The 18086-nt window shown below is 37.9% G+C and overlaps 1 protein-coding gene across 11 annotated transcripts in view; it reads right to left on the reverse strand.

Annotated features, from left to right (window-relative positions):
- DLG2 (discs large MAGUK scaffold protein 2) overlaps positions 1 to 18086 on the reverse strand; it is a 1451407-nt gene that overhangs the window by 14582 nt on the left and 1418739 nt on the right. For 7 of the 11 annotated variants that reach the window (XM_021686449.1, XM_044919513.1, XM_044919511.1 and 4 more), the window contains 2 exons: positions 10710 to 10755; positions 77 to 127 (listed from right to left, as the gene is read on the reverse strand). In XM_021686449.1, the coding sequence (XP_021542124.1) occupies positions 77 to 127; positions 10710 to 10755 (97 nt within the window). Of the gene's footprint in view, positions 1 to 76; positions 128 to 7510; positions 7553 to 10709; positions 10756 to 11632; positions 11733 to 18086 lie in introns of all 11 variants that reach the window. The other 4 variants (XM_021686447.2, XM_044919509.1, XM_021686448.1 and 1 more) reach the window with 3 other exon arrangements.

Consider the following 18086-nt stretch of genomic DNA (forward strand, 5'->3'; position numbering starts at 1 on the left):
TTCACTCTTCGGCTCCTCAATGGTGTCACCAGATATGGCCTGGAAATCAGGAACCAGAGCATGCTGGGAAACTTACTTTCCTGCCTTGTGACAGGCTCATAAGAAAGAATGAAGTCTTCTTGCCCTCCTGAGAAGAGAAGAAAAGAAAATTACAGTGAACTAACAACCAGTCATATCCCACAGATCCCAGCTACAAGCCCTGCTCTGAAACACAGGAAGCGGACACAGTTCAGGGTTCATTTTCCTTGCTCTTTCCTTGAATCTTTCCAAAATCCCTCCATCCTCATAAAACTCCAGCACTAGGATGGTATCAGGTTCTCGATGGTTATAACTTAAGTCATGACGAGAGACCAGCTACCTGCAATTCATCAGGGCAATGACCTATGAGACTGCCTTCTGTCTGACACTCTGAAGTGGAGCCCATGTTACTTACACTTAAAATGAAACCATTCAGTTCAAGGAGAGGGCCCATCCAATAGTTTGCTGCCACATCAGTCAGAATTTCTGGACCTTTTATTTCATCTTCTGTTTTATTTCCCAAAGAAGCACATTGTCCAAAAGCAAGCGTCTGCTGGGTTCATTTATGTTACAAAAACTTCATCAGCAGATACCACAGGACACTTGAGATTTTATTCTACTGTTAATTCATCAGGAAAATGCTGGGTCAGTTCAAGAAGATAAAAAATTTGAGGAGGACCCTAAATCACTGATCAGAATTGCTACTAAATCTAGCCTTCCAACTTTGGAAAGAGAACTGAGGAAGACAATGTAGCGAAAGTGTCAGCCCCTCCAATGACATTTACTACAAGCCTTCTGGTTCACAGGGGGCCTCAAGTCAAGTTAATGAACTGGGCATGAGATTAGCCCGATTCAGCTGTGACCCCAGAGGATCTACTCTTTCCTTTGCATCAGGCCCAGGCCTGACTGTGTTTTGGTAGGGAAATAGTTTAGGGATATTGGAAAGGACTTTCTGTATGCTGTTCTATAGAGGACTGTTATGGGAGGTAGTATTTCCTGAAACTAAAGGGCAACACAACTGGTTGCTTTATCTGCTCATCCCCCTTGAAACACATTCCATCTGCCAATGTGCTCCTCCTTTAGCAGACAGCACCAGGAAAGGCGAGTTAATTTCATAAAAGGAGTTAATAGTACAGAGAGTTTTGATAATGACAACTAATTTGGGGAAATCAGGCAATATATGGATAAAGATGTGAAGTACAGATGTCTTCCCTGGACCCAGGTAGCTGGGATGCGGTAGGGTGAGAGTGTCTTACTTTTTTCAAGTGTGAGAAATGGCCCCAGGCCAAGTCACATTATACAGGCTTACTCTGAGAATGGCACAGCTAGGCTAGGCTACTTCCTCATGGCGTGGAGAACGAGCCTTGATGTTCCTTCTCAGTGACATCTACTCATGGCTGCTCCAAGAATGTTCAGGGGCTTTTCTACATCTGGGGTTTGGTATGTGAGGAGTCAGATTCACAATTGTCGTTGTTGTTTTTTTTTCAATTTGGGAAAATATGATTCCCTTTCAATAAACTAAACAGCTGAAATTTGCAGTCTAGGCCAAAAAATAATGAAGGTGATTGAGTGCTAAGATCCACAGTTATCTAAAGCCTGAGATAGGTAGAGGTCATAGGAACTCAGAAGGTAAGCGTAAAAATGGCTGGGGACAAAGTATAGCTTTAGGGCTAGAAACATGGCCGACTAGTACTGTAGTGTTTGTAACTTCACAGGGAAATCTTTATGGACTGACTAATATGTGAGAGGAGAATCCTGAGCACAGGATAACAAAGCTTTTAAACATCAGGAGATACTTATGCCTTTCTACTAGACTGGGGATTCCATAAAGGCGAGGACTGGCTTTCATTTACCATGGTGTTCCCAGTGCTCAACATAGAGAAAAATGTCAATGAATTTGCTTTCTGATTTTAGTGGTAGGAAATGGGATGAGTAATGAGGCCAAAGATAGGTTTTCCTTTGTGTTTCTGTCTGTATGCTTTCGCTTTGGGAAGTGTGGTTTTCTCTAAATAAATATAACACGTCATGTTCCCATAGGAATCTTTTTCCAATGTCCTTACAAATCATTCTGATGGGATATTCTAAAGGCAAACCTTAAATAAGATATTCGGTGACAGTAGGTTTCATTTGTGACTCAGAAAACTAGGACAAAGCAACATAGCTTTGGTTAACTTTGTTGGAGAGTTCTGTAGTTCTTTTGTTCATCCGTTGCTTTTGGGTTTACTTTCTAACTTACAAAGGGCACTGGTTCTTGTTCAGAGCAGGGAGATTGGCAGATCACAGTAGCAGCATCCTTATGTCAATGCCCTCCCACTTCTAAAGACCCTGTGACAGTCAGGTACTGCATTAGGAGTACCTGACCCGCAGGGGAGCTGTGGTGGATGGGATTATGTCATAGCTGTGATCTCAGCACCTTAAACCAATTTTTCCTTTCATGTTTGGGAATGAAAAGCCCTATGGGTAATGTGAAGGAGACTAAGAGGAGGAGGGGGAAAAAAGCCACAGCAATGAAGGAAAGATAATTCTGTATGGCCGTAAAGGGCTTTCACATCCATTGCTTTCTGTTTTTCACAGTTATTTCTGCTGAGGTAGGTGCTCTGATGACCCCACTTTATAGATGAAGGATCTGAGGCTCAGAGGTGTTAATGGGGCTTGTTTTCTCAGTCAGGAAGTAGGGGAGTCAAGATTTAAAACCACATCTTTTTTGACTCCTTGTTGAAGAGTTGGCAAGAGACAGAGAATTTTCTGATGAGGCTGGGATGTAGGGGCAGATCTTACCAATGAACAAAGAATGGGTGGCAGAGAGTGGAGCTGAACCCAAGGCAGAGTCACTGGGTGGCCAGAAGGGGCTCCATCTGTAAACACCAACTGGTTTTATTTTTTTTTAAATGCTGCTGTGTCATCTCTATACAAGAGTCATCCTTAGTAGTTTTTCTATTTTTTGCTCAGGAGGTGTTGGCACTTAGAAATAACAGCTGACAAAAAGGTACAAACTATTACTTGGTCTTGTTTTGGCAAGTGCATGGCTGGAAGTGGGAGAGCAGCAGTGCTGGGTGCAGACAGCTGCAGCTGTGGGAGAGTTAGCGGAGGCCTCTGCCAACAGTCTCCACCAGACCCTTTGTGTCTGAACTGGAAGCAAGTCACAATAGGAGGGATTCAGAGGAAGACCCTCCTATGTCCAGATGATAGAGAAAAGCAACTTGGTGTTCTTTAGGAATTTTTGGAAACTAGAAAAGACAGAGGAGGGAAGGGAAGCCCAATGACAGTACATTTAATGTCCTAAAGGTAGTGTTTAGTGCCTGCACTGGATCATTTTTAAGAAGAAATTAGGTTCTTAGAGGCACAGAATGTTAGCTCTAAGAAAGGGCTTGGAGCTCATGGGGTTCATAGACAGCGAGTATGTGGCACGTGGTGTCACTCCCCCATTCCACGCCCTTGGTGGGCACCAGAGATTGATCACTGCCCACATTACCACTGGGCCTCAACCTGGCCTCGGTACTTTTCAGTACAATTCTTCTGGCAGCTATTACCCATCAGTCAGAGCTGGGATCTTGGTTCAAATCTGCTTGCCGTCTGTGCTCTAACTCAAGCTACTCAATATACATAGGACAGGACTGAGGTTCAAAGACGATGAGTGATTTCTTCAAGGTCACATAGTGAATTAGCATTTCAGTGTCTCCATAGGATGTTCAGAAGATTAAATCAGTTAATGTACATAGAACTCTTAAAACCAGGCTTAGCGCACATTTAATGCTATATAAAGGTTTCTGCTTGTATTGATAGGTGGTATGGAATAGTTGAAATGTACTGGATAAAACATGAGGAGGCTGGTATTACAAACTGTCTGGAAGAGTGACAACGTAAGGAATTCAGAAGGAAAATATCTCGACTGGTCTTCCAGAGTGCCACCATATTGTGATCTCAGCACCTTAAACAAGCTTTAGCTTCCTCATCTGTAAAATTGAGTGTTAACATGAGACATATCTCACAGTTTTGTTGCAGAAATCAAATAAGAAAATGGATAATGAAAAATTACTTTATAAAGGCTAAAGAACTAGAGAAAATACAAGGGCCATACTTTAAGACAGTGGAGAAAGGAGAAGAATATGAGCATTACTTTGACAAATTCCAATGGAAAAGTTTTGGGTCTCCTCTTATCAGCACTCAATTCCACTCAGATCGTTCCTTCAAGGTCCGTGTTTTGAAACTCTTACTTAACTGATGAACACCAATAGGTTAGAAAGATAATCATCAGTTCCCCAGTACCCATCATGATATAAAGAACTTTGTGAGCTTTGAGGAAGGCAGGTCTCAGCCACAGAGGTCTGTAGTCTTCATTATACCTATATGGTCTATTACTGTGTCCTAATACAAGGACATCTGAAAGCTAAGATATAAAAACAACCACAAATACAAGCCTGTACTGTACGACTTTGTTGACAGAGAGAAATCTGGAATTAGTCCATAATTAGGATAGTTTTGAGGGGGTATTTTGCATAATTATACAATTGCACTGTAATTAACTGCATTTTAGCTAGTGCTTGATATAGTTGGACTTTGAAAATTTCTATTTTATAATCTTGAGATGGTGCAGGAAAGGTCTGGGCTGTTTATTAGAAACTGAGGTTTGTGTAAGTGTGTGTGTGTATCTCAGGAAATATATGAGGCTTTCAGTTAAGGTGGTCACAACACGTAATTCCAGGATGCAGTGTGAATTGTCCTTCTGGAGCTCTAAGACATAGAGGTCTGGGGCTTTGTTTCTAACCACTGACCATTTTTTAAAGCACTGTGTCCCAGAGTGGCCATGGAATGGTTCTAAGAGTGAAAAATAACACCTGGACATCAGTGGGAAAGGGGCCTTTTAGTCTTTGTTTATACTGCTCTTCACAAAACATGAAAGTTTGTCATAATTACAGCAAAACCCAGGAATTCAATAGAAAAATGCAGCCTGTGTTGATTTCAAAATGGCAATTTTCTGGAAACCACGTCTGTTCCAAGTCTCTGGGCCTTTTTTCATGCCACTGCCCTGCCTGGAAAGTTTCTTCCTCAACCTATCTATAGCTGGCACGCACCTCATGTTTCCAAAGCTCAGCTCAAAGGTCACTTCCTCTCTGAAATCATCTTGGAAGCCTCTACTATTCTTGAACCAGACTTCTACCTTAGAAACTGCTGCACGTTGTGCATTTTTGTTGGTGGTGTTGTTTATTGATATCTCTCCCCACTCTGTGTGTGCTGAGTTCTAGAATTGGTTGAGATTCATACTGGGTCTCATGGTGACTTTGAAGAGAGCATGATATATGGTGCATGCTGAATGAATAAAGAAATATTCCTCTATAATTCCTCGTATTTCCATCCTGGGGAAAGAAATATCATTTTTTCCCTCTAAGCTATGACAAAGGCTATTTTCACTTTCATTCATTTGTAAAGAAAGCAATCTGAGCGGCTGATTAGTAACCTCAGATGAGACCCCAACCGAGGCTGATTACTGGACTCCACATTTGCTCTCGTTATATCATGGAGTCCAGTTCCAATTTTCCTCTCTCTCATAGATAATTCAAGCTGCTGGCAAGTGTTTCTTTTACTCACTCAGTAAGTATTTGTGTGCATCTACTATTTGATAATGAAGAATTATTGATGCCATCTTAGAGCATCACTACCAAAACCCCTGTAAGCTCCTGAAAGCCTTGGCCTAGTTTTTCTAACTTAATGATTCTGGGAAGAACATTCCTACCCATGAAAGACAAAAGAGGGGCCTCTAAAAAGGATTTCCTAAGGAAAAGGTGGTTCTTGTATATATTTTCCATAAAAAGAATTGAAAGAACACGGTATGATGTTTCCCCTTCTTTACTTGTGTCTGCAGGATAGAAGCATAACACTTAAGCCTGAATATCAAAGAAACTAGGGCCATTGGTCCCATGAAACCCAACAAACAAGTTCTATTTTTCCTTATACTAAGTTGAGGGTACCTCACGTGTCAGGAAGGCAATCTTTGGTCACTTCTTCTTGGCCTAGTGTCTGTTTTAAAATTAAAGGAAGGGAAGGGGGAGGCAAGTGTTTCGCCAAGTTGGGATAATCATAAAATTATAAGAGTGGGAAGAATGCAAAAATGTGAAGGATCATGTTGAGAACAAAAACCCTTTGATTCCTGTCACCAAGAAGACTTGTCATTCTGTTGAGGAAGAAAATTAGGTGGTTTTCATATTATTTGATTGATCGAGGGAATCTCATCACATTTCTTTTTTTTCCCATTTCATTCTGCACTATGTTTCATCTTCCTCCTCTGGCCCCTACCTCCATCTGCTGCCTTTCCTCTTTTGTGCTTTTTTCTATTTGCTACCAATCTGATTCTAAGGAGCCTTTCTCAAAATCCACATTGAATTTGTCATATTCCAAGAATACCAGTTGGCACTCCACCACAAAAAAGGCATGGTGTTATAAACTACCATGCTGTAATGGAAGAACAAAAACAGAAACTCTTTTAGTTTTTAATTAATACGCTACTCAAGGGGGATTAAAAACCCCCAACCAATTTCTGTCATGGTGGCTGTGGGTCAATCAATCATATTGGGCCTGCACTTTTCTAATATCCTCAGGAATCACTTTTTGAGTAACCCATTTCACTATGGAGGACAAAAAATATTATAGAAGTTGTAAGAATCCCCTTGATAATGTGTACCTATGGTAGTCACCAAAACCCAGGAAGTAGGTGGTAAGAAACCACAAGAATGCATCAAAGGGATGTGCTTGGTGTTTGGTGAATATTTTTATACACTAAGCAAATGGCTTGAGGTGACCAAAGATAAAGACCAGGAATAATTTTTAGTTACCTACCTTTTCAGAAAGTTAAGCTTTCTGATCCAAGATTTGTTCACTTTTAAAAAAAAGTGAGTTCCTTCACCATTAGAGGATGAAACTTTTTCATCACTTCCCAACCATCAGAAATATAAAGTCAGATATATCATAGTATCTGCTTTCGAATATTAATCAAGGAGAGAAGAGATAAAAAAAAGTTCACACTCCATTTAAAAGGAACACTGTAATTTTGCAAGATTTCTCTTGGAGAGGGAAGCTGGCAACAGAAAGAAAAAGGCAAAATGAGAAGGAAAATAAAACCATGATGACTTTCAACCACCCTGCAGGGAATTTTAATTATTTTAGGGGGCCGAATGTCCAAGTACGCCAGGCTGACCTTTCCCCCCACCTTCTCTGGGAGAACTGCACCATCAGGCCACAGCCAACTGAGGCTGGAACTGTTTTGGGTTATCAGCAAGCCCGCTACTGCTTGCACACATCACAGAGGATCCCACAGACGGTCCTAGTGTCTTCTGTATCCTTCCACATCACGCGACGATTTCACGTCAAGCCATTTGCTTTGGATGAGGATGATAAAGGGCAGCAATTGAAACACAACAGGAGCGAAAATCGGAAATGACCAAGACAGGCAATGGAGCAATTGCAAAGAAAAGAACCACAAACCAAAGCAGTAACTTACGGTAGCTACTTTCGCTATCGCTGGCATTAGAAGAGACATGTTCTGCAAGAACAGCACAGCAAATTAAAGAAATACCAAGCACTGGAGAGCAGCCAGAACGTGAAGGAATAACACTCATGCAAGGCTACTACAAGTGTAAGCGGGAGGCACGGGGAAAGGCTGCAGAAGAGGTGGCATTAAGAAAACTCAGATAAGATACAAAAGATGAAAACTTTATCTCCACGTTATAGGAAGCTACTATTTGATTGCTGGGTCTTCTTTTTAGCAAACAGGAAAGTACCTTTAAAACATATAGAATGTCAATCTAAGCACTTTTCTTTTTACGCATACTTTACCCTGTTCCCATGGGCCTGATTTTCCAGTTTCGTGTGACTCAGCTGGATGTTTCCTGACTCTTAAGTTCAGAAGCTTCTGGTGTGTAGGCACCATTTGCTTACAAGCTTTTTGTTTCTCTGTGTTAGCCTTTAGGCATTTTGCAGGAATATTGCATTTCAGATTGCCAGGTGGTCCCTGGGACCCCATGAAATTTATTTCTATGTAAATACTTCTTAAATGAATTCTCAGGATGAAAAGGGACTGTTGAGAATTTTTGCTGCTTCAGTGAGTGAGGAGAAAATTTTAGAGGAAGAAATGAGTCGCTGAAAAATGGTTTATGAATCAGTTCAATATTTTCTTGATTTTATTTTAAGATTCTTGCTTGGATAGCTATTAGGTTCTGGAGGAATGAAACAGGCAGGGGATAAATGGTCTGATACCAAGCACAGGTCCTGGCATGAAGTATGCTTTTAATTCATATTGAATAACTTGCTTGTATGGTGATATTTCAAATTTTTTTCATAAAAAATACAGTTTAGCTAACATAACAGGGATGTGTATGCCAGAATTAGAGCTTTTATTTCCAAAAATCATTTCATTTGTACTCTGTATTAAGTTATAGAAGATAAATTCATTAACTTATCAAGTCCTTTGTATATCAGGTTAATTAAATGAAGAACATATGACTGATTTCTGAAGCTCATTACCAATAACTGGGCTTTTAAAAAGTGGCAACTTGTTCATATTTAGAAAATGGAAAAGAATATAGAACATTATTTTCTCTCTCATAGTAAAAAGTACTTTAAAATGTATTTCATATTATAGATTCTCACCAATTGGATGGATTAGTCTTTTTTTTTTAAAGCTTTATTGAAGTATAATTGACAAATAAATTATAATACTTTTAAAGTGAACAATGTGACGATGGGATACGGTATATGTCGTGGAAGGATTCTCACAATTGAGTTAATGCATCCTGGAAGGATTAGTTTTAGAGAATGAAACTAAGGAAAAGCAAAACATGGGCTAAAATAGGAGTCATTTCTCTTTGTGTTGCTAATTTAGGCACACATTTTACAAGTGCAGAGGGTACTAGGGAAAGAAGTGTGAATGACCCAGGGCAAATTTGTTTTCTGTTGTTGAAAAAAAGTCAAGGGACACACCCAACAAAGTTGTATCTTCATATACACGATTATCTTAAGTACCTTGAATTGGAGATGACAGGGTTTTTTGGGTCTTTTTGTTGTTGTACTTTTTTTTTTTACTTTTAAAATAACTGAGAATGAAACTATGCTCTCTATGTGGTGTTTTACTTAACCAATCTCTCTTAGTATCAAGATATCGTATCACAGAATTTTCCCATTTTGTAGGTAAAGAGAAATTGAAAATATGTTCCAGCTAAAGTCCAAACGATGGTTAATGATAGCGTTAATTGGCAAATAACTTTACCTACTGAAATCTGTTCAATTTTTTAAAAAGCGAAACAAACATTTGCACATTCTGGATTTAAAAGGTCATCACTCATATTTTTGACATTCTAATAGCAACTACTTTTCAGTGATATTCATTTATTCACAATATATTAAAATGCTTCTCCTCCGCACCCCGCCCCCATTGAAAATCTAGAACCTGGTGGTACTTGATGCTATCCAGATAATGTTGAGATCAGTATTTGAACTTCAGCCACTAATTCAAGAAAAATTTCACGACATATGCCATAGAGAGACTCAAAGATAAAGTTTTCATCTTTAAAAAGATCAGTAGTTACTCTTGATCAAATTTTGTTTTCTATATCTATTTCTAAAAAAAAAAAGTCCAAATTAACAATCTGAGGGATGAAGCATATCATTACACAGGGTTAAGAAACAGCTCTTGAAAGCAAAGTCCAGCTCAGTGCTATTTTGTTTTATACAAATGAAATGAACAGCTTCTAAAAATATTGCCCATAGCTGTTAAATTAAAATAAAATAAACAAAAAAAATGAGCATGTCATACAGTTGCAAAAGACACAAAACTGTTCTTATTTCATTGGTGCCTACACAACGGAGTTAGTGTTAAAGAAAGAAAAATCATAGTATAGTATATTAACACAGGATTATTAATTTTTATTGCTTAGTGCAACAAGACACAGACTAAAGCCATTAATAACTAGAAAAGTTAAAGGTTTAATATACTTTATTTTGCAGTCTATACTATAAAATGAAGACCTGATTATGTAATGCTGCTAATAAATGATAGAAAAACATATTAATACATATCTAAAATTTTATCATACAAACGTTTCAAGCAGGATCACTGCAAGTCAGAAAAAAAAATCAATCATAGTTAATAACAAAGAATTATCCATGGAAGATCAAATAGCTTAATGTTTATTTTTTGAGAAGGCATGTTCCCTTTGACAATAAAATAGCTCCTTTACTACTAGCAAAGTACGACCCAATTATGGAAGTTGGCAAGGTCATTAAATATTTCTGGCTACCAAGGCAGAAGAAAGGACGTAAAGTACATTTCTACTCTCTTGTTCTAGAACATTTAGCTCACCCTTTCTTTCAACATGGCTTCTTGCTCTCTGGGAGGTGTTAGGCGACAGAGCAAGGGATGCCGTGGTTGGCATCGTGACCATGTTGGCCACATCACATGGTCAGAAAGGGCAGGTGTGAACTGCAACAGAAGTTACAGTGCCTGACACACTTGGCTTTTAAATGCTGACATGCAGAACAAAACGGTTGAAATTACTCTGTAGGAGCATTCACAGCTAGGTAACATAAAACTCGTATCTTGTGCATGCTAGGAGTGAAAGGCCCTCAAGAAAAGGAACAAAAGCCAAACTCAAAAGGAAAGGAAAAGAAAAGAAAAGTTACAGTGACCATTCCTGGGAACTTACTCAGAGTCTTTGTTCCATAACCGTCGTCACCTAATCCGGGGATGTCCTGCATGGAAGTCCCCAGAGAGAGCAATGAGAGAGGAAGAACAGCCACGGAAGAGGAAGGAAGAAGTCAGTGGAGTTGAAATGGATACTACCATGACAGACCGTGTTGCCTAAGCAATCTGGATCCCACTCTTTCTTCTTTTGAAACAACTTTCACCCCAAACTCCCTGGGCTGAGACTCAAAGATTTGTAAAGCAACTCAAAAGATAGTGAGTTTAAAAAAAAAAAAAATCAGAAGACGGTTACAGAAAAAGAGGAAGATTCACCAAATGCCATTTGTGCCCACTGTTAATGTTGCCACAGAAATGTACCACTCAGAGCAATGCTCCACTCCCAAGTTTCAAGACAAATTCTTAGATTCGGTATCCACCAAAAATACAAGCTCACTGCTCAGTTAAATGCTAGTTAAATGCTCAGTTAAATGCTATTTAACATTTGCTGGGAGGGAAGGTGTAAACACAGGGCTAGTAATTAATACAGAGAATTTAGTCGCTCCCAATGAGCTAGAATTCAAAAACATACACATGGCAATGGAATCCAATATTTCTGTTCAGAAAAGAATTTGTCTCAAGCCCTCAAGAGCTGTATGACAGAAAGGCAAACCACCCCCAGCCCTGGTCACAGAAAAATGCTGGCTGGAAGCAAAGTCCCAGCTTCCTGAAGTCCCTCTCCAATTCATTCTGCAAAGAAGAGCCACATCGAGGGAAGGATCCAGACTGCAGCCAAACACTGGTCACAGTAGTAAGCCCTGACCTGCCTGCCTACCGTGTTTGTTTGCCTAGGCGTGTGGCGTGGGGGAGCCTACGTCATGCGTGTTGCCCGTGAAGAATTTTTTTCTCTTGTGCTGCATGTGACATTCTCTTCGAGGATCTACTTACGTTCAGGATCACTGGTTTCCTGCTCACTCTGCTCCTTGTTCTTGTAGAATGGGAATTTTCGTGAAAAGATGAAGCTCTTTTTACGCTTGTCATTGAATGACTGTGAAGGAGAAAAGGCATGGGGCAAAAACAGGGGACGTCTAATTGTTGTCACACTCATGCTGACAAAACAACTAGTTTGTAAAAGCAGAGAGAGCTGTAGTGACGCAAGTGGATAGTCTAAAGAGGTGCCAGAGCCTCTCCGAAGGCAGATTTTATTTTCAAGGAGTGTAAATTCTGAATGATGACACCTTGGAAAAAATGCCTCCTAATGAAAAGACTGGTTGCAGGTAACTGATGATGGAGGAAAAGAGTCTTAAATTAGAAGCAGAAGACCTAGAGCTTCTGTCCTGGCTCTACAATTTGCTAGTCCATCACCTTAGACAGGTAACTGAATATCTCTGAACCTCAGTATGTTCTTCATCTGCATAATGGAGGATAATGATAGCAGCCCTTAGGATGTGAGACTCAGGTGAGGCAGGATAAACATAACGTGCTATACAAATGTCATCTTTATCATCATCATTATCATCAGGTAGAGAAGACTTTCTTAGAGATACTAGATACCTCAGTGCCTGGATGTCATTTTTTTGTAAGTTGAATATTAGTTACTTCCACTTGGGTTTAATTTAAAACACACAGAGAAGTGTGTAGATTTATGATATATGATACTTATAGTAGCACACATAGATATACAATGATCATTCATTCAAAAGAGATTTTAAAGACACGTGAGCCCCACACCCTCATCTTGGGAACAGGGGACCAGAGGCCTAGAGAGGTTGAGTCTCTTGCTAATATCATGGGGCTAGTTGGTGACAGCTAGGACACTGTCAACCCAAATCTGATATTAAAAGACAGTAACTTGATATTCACTCGAGCAAGGGAGAAATAATGGTTACTCGTCTATATTCTGACATGATAAAAAATACTGTAGGAAGGACTGTCCTTAAAAATGTAAACCACTTCATTAGGTTAAATGAGACCGAATTAAAAGTAATACAGATACACATAATATAAGACATATATTAGAACTTATTCATATGCTTGCCTAGAAGACTCCTTAAGGAAATTTCATTTATTCCCCCTGTTGCTGTTATGTAAATGCTTTGTGGGGTTCTTCTTTGGGAAATGAATTCACAGTCATTTTATAAGCTATAGGCTCTGCAAGTCTTAGTAATTTCATATTCACCTATCATTTAAAAAATATGTTTCACCAGCTTGATCACCATACCTATTTGACTGGCTCTGACAGTCACTCTCCAAAGAACAAGATTTGTTACCACACAGGTATTAAAATGAATGTGCCAAAGACTCTGAAGGTAATTTGACAAGGGGTATTCAAAATAGTTCTAGCAATGGCAGCTGGTAGGAATACATGTAGGGCCAGCAGGGTGACTATTTGGAAGGAAAAGCACTGTTTGGATGTATATATCTTATCCATTGGTGGGATTCAGTGACGTGCTCTTACGGGTTTGAAGCTGGACTGAATAGTGTAAGTAACTTAGTTTCTTCGTATACTCATGTGCTCCTATATCAGATATCCATTTTGGTAGTCTTGTTTATTTAGGAAACATTAAAATGCTAAAATGTTGGTGCTGTCATTCAGTAATTTATTACTTTTTTGGGTGCTAGGAACTTCACCAAAATCAGTCAAGCTTAATTTTTATGTCTCATTAAGAAGGCTTTAAGAAAAACAATTAAGTCAAATATTTGATAATTTTTGAAATTAGGCAACATATTTTATACGTAATACGTCAAGTATTAGATATACATTCTCAGGGTAAAAAGAAGTATTATTTCAGAATTTATGACTCTGCTGACAGCACTTATGCTCAATATAGTTTTGTCAGAACTTGTCATTGAGGATTTGTGTCCAGAGACAAGGCTTGGAACGGCCCCCCAAATTTTCCCAGCTAAAAAATGATAAGTCCTTAAAGGAACATTAAGTAGTCTTGCATCACTCCAGTTTCATGCCACTTTTACTTTTCAAGCATATTTAAACTTCAGTAACTGAAAATAAAAGAAAAAATCATGTAAGAATTAATGACATGTGTATTGCAAGATATGTTAGACATTTAACTTCAACATCATGGATGACTTTTCATGCAAAAAAAAAAAAATTCACAAATTCTCATGCAAATACAAAACAATGCCCAAAGGAGGAAAGCCTGGGGTTAAAATGTAGACACAGATGGACAGTGTAGAGGCATTTGAGGGCCAAAATGGGGCCACATGCAAACCACATCATTTAACTTGTCTCATGGGACCAAAGGAAAATGAATATGTGTTGTCTGATTAATTCTTTTTTCATTTCAAAGCAAGGACTGTAATGTGTTAACATTTCCCAAGTATGAAAATGTTGTGTATCATGAGTCATCTGATTGGGATATAATAATATTTAGCATCACATCTTTAAAAGAACAGAAAATACATAATAACTGCTCAAAAATAAAATTATCTAATGTATTAGTCTTATTACCCAAAGTCATTTTGTACTGGAATGAAAGAGAATGTAAAGGAGTCATTGGTGGTTAAACGGCTTTACACTGATGGACACAAAACCAAATCACAACTTCCGTTCACACTCACAGACTTAAAAGTCACACATTTAGGGTCTTAGCAAAACATTTCCAATGTAAGAGGTTATAGGTGGTTTATAATGCTCTAACACTAGTCTTTACTTTTTATTAGACATGTATAATACCATTATGTAAGCTTTCTGTTGCTGGTAATTTTTTTTAATTTAAAAAAGGAAAATCTGTTACATGAGTGTTAGGTGAGAATAATAAATTAGCACTTTTACTATTTATAGAACACATGGCTCTCAAGCAACTGAAGGCTGGTTTACAGCTCTGTTAATCATACTTATCAATGCTATTTTTTCTCTACACTGCTGTATCTTAGATCTCAATCTAATGCTCTCATGGCAGGAAACTTGTTTGAATAGAGACTTTGAAAATACCAATCACATGTGGCAAGTGGCAAGTTGGCATATCTAAGAGTTCCATTTTAGAATTTGACCTGATCATTGAGTTCTTATGAACAAAAGTGATACAACAACCATTTATTGAGCACTTATTATGTGCCAGGCTTGGTTCTAAAAGCTCTACATGTGCTAATCTCCACACTAACTTCAGGAGGTTGGTATCATCATTATTCCCATTACAGATGAGGAAACTGAAGTTTACAAATCTTCTGTTGCTTGTCCAGAGTCACATAGCTGATGAGAGGTAAAGTCAGGATTTGAATGTGCAATTACTGGTTGCAGATATTGCTGCTCCTCTGAGCAAGAAAAGTTTCTGCAATCCAAGCCTGTTTCAAATTTATATTTAAAATTCTTAGCTTTTGACTTTCATGATACTATAATCTGTCATCATTTGAACAGCTTCACTATTTGGCAGTTATTTAAACCATCAGAAGTTATTGTATTCAACAATATTTTTGTGGGTTATCCTGCTACAATTTTTTTGATACACATTCATGTTTTTGAGGGCTCGATTCTATTCTTATTCTTATGATAATGTAAAAAAATAAAAAGAATTTCAGTGGGACAAGCTATGAATGGCAATTAAGAGGTGACTGTTCACGACAGGCAAAAACCTATAGAGACAAAGTAGATTAGTGGTTGGTTAGGGTTGGGGATAGGGCATACAGAGAGTGGGAAGTGACAGCTGATGAGTATGGTGTTAGTTTTAGGGGAGATGAAATGTTCTAAAATTAGATTGTGGTGATGGTTGCATAACCCTATGAATATACTAAAAAACACTGAATTGTACACTTTAAGTGAGTGAATTGTATACTATGTGAATTATATCTCAATAAAGTCATAAAAAAAAAAAGAGGAACCTCTCCCCAACCCCTACACCATAGGATGGGAGGAAACAAACACAGCATGTTTTAAGTTTTATTTGGAGCAAATACTTTTTATCTTGAATCGAATGAGTTGAAAACACCCTCCCCAACCCTTGCAATCAATCAGATACATATGCCTTGTTTATCTGATTCTGCTGTTCCTCTGTTAAATGAATACCTTTCATGTTGTGACAGACATTAGAACACCCATACCAGGAGTCAGCATATTATCACTGTCACTCAAAAAATCTCTAAGTTGTTAGGTCAAGTGGCTTGAAACTGCTCAGCATGACTCTAAGTTGTAATGGCATTGCTGAACTGGCTTAAGATAATACATGTTTCATGAAGAAAGAAAGGAAATGAAACAAAAAACTCAAATTGCTGCTTCTTCCACTTGAACCACATGTTCTTAAAGACACATGAGTGAATCGATGTATTTTTGTCTTTTTCATGCAGAAAACTTTAAAACTAGAGGTATGTTTCTGTTTCTCTTCTCATATTCCTGTTCAAAATTTTCAAATCTCAAATGTTTCCTAGCTCTAAAATGTCACCTTCATGATATAAATGTTCCCTGGGAAGAATTTAGATTTAAATTTGTCCTGAGCCCAGATAACACAATTTTTGTGGCCTCCTTATCTTTTATAAATGCTTCTTTCCTCTTAATTTATTCTTGTCCTCCCTCCTCTAAGATAACTGTATTCCCCTTGGAAAGTTGTTACTATAAATTTGGGCCATCACTTTGTATTATACATATCTTGTTTTTGTACAGAAAAGAGATTTTTTTTATAACGAGAGGTTCAAGAACAAGTAAGAATGAAATAAAGAGATTATTAAAGGAAAGACAAGAGTTGGCTTGAGATACATTTGCTCCCAGAAATGTGTCTATATGGATGTGTGTATACATATGTGTGTCTAGAACATTGTCCAATTCAAAAAGTGTTCCATTTGCAATCCTAATGAATCAATGGATCTAGGCATTGAGCACCAATAGCTGCTAACATCATACACACAAAAAAGATCATCAGATGATATATGCTTCCTGATGGGAGAACAAAATATTACTACACAGTAGTATTGTAAACCTCTATTTTCAAAAGGAAACAAAACAAAACCCTCCTTTCCCCAGTGAATCTGAATATAATTAAACCTTTCATCCAACAACTAGTTTATAGAAATAAAGAGACAGAAACATGATAAATTATACTATAAGGAAAATCTGGAGCAAACTCTGTAGGACAAATGACCTGGTTTCTTAAATATAAAAATTGAAAGAAAACAAAAAAAGAATGGAGGGAAAACATATAAATCAGAAGAGATTTAGGATGGATCAACCAATTACAATAGATTTCACTTCTGGTTTAAATAAATTGTAAAACAAAACAAAATGACAAAAAAGCATTTATGGTACTTATAAGTCAATCTGAGACCTGAAAAAAAACCTAGGATATTTGTTAATTCCATAATTGTTAATTTTTATGTGTGATAATGGCATTGTGGTCAGGCTATATTGAAATATTTACAGATGAAATGATTTGACACACTGGATTTGCTTCAGAAAATATGAAAGGAACATAATACTGTGACTACCCTCAGAATATATTCTAAAAATAGAATTATACAGAAATCTTGAACTTTACTTAGCAGGTTTATTGTTAGTTGAATTCTGAAACCACTTGGTATGTGAGTAATGAGCAAATGAGTAAACACATGGATGTTGCTGGGAAGTGGGGTTGTCACTGTGAAAGAAGAGTAAGCTACAAATGTGGGATGGGGAAGGAAAGGAAGAATCTTATGATGGTGAATAGTAATTAAAGGCATCCAACATAAACTTAAGCTTTTCTAAAAAACTTTATTTCCTCTCTGTGTCCACTAAAGGAGCCTAGATGTACTGATACCCCAGGAGCAAAAAGCATACCCGGTGCTCAGATTTTGTCTTCTAAATACCATTTTCCACAAAAAAGGAACTAGTGTTTTTTTGAAGAAATGGCTCATTCCATCAGCAGGGAAAGTATAAGGTGAGTCTGAAACATTTTGTTGGGTAGGACGTTCTAAACATAAACACAAAAACAATGCAAAGCTTAAAAACCCTAAAACTAATGGTGGCATGTCAAAAGGATACGAAAGCCAGTTTAAAAGGGATCACAGCCAAATCTAGACAGTTTGAATATTAAAATGAATAATGGTAGTAATTGAGTGTAACATACTGAATTAAAAAAGAAATTCATGAGTCCAGGCAGATTACCAAAAATACCTAAATTAAGTAATAAAAAATGAGAAGGAAGAGAAAGTTCTTTGTTACAGTAGAATGACAACTATAGAGGGAATGGTAGTCAGAAAAATCACCATTTTTTAGCTACCATAATAATAATCAATTCAGGCAAGAATCATCAGTGGGTGCTAAGACTATTGATTGAAAGTTTATTGAGGAACATGAAATGTATCTCCTCGCAGATTATTTGTTAAAAAGGTGAGTAAAGGTGCCTTTCTGGTGGAGTTATCTGGCAGATATCACCTTAAACAAGTGATCAAACTTAGTATCACTGAAAAGTGGGATAACCTG

Source organism: Neomonachus schauinslandi, chromosome 11 (assembly GCF_002201575.2).
Source record: "Neomonachus schauinslandi chromosome 11, ASM220157v2, whole genome shotgun sequence".
In the NCBI taxonomy this organism is placed as follows: domain Eukaryota; kingdom Metazoa; phylum Chordata; class Mammalia; order Carnivora; family Phocidae; genus Neomonachus; species Neomonachus schauinslandi.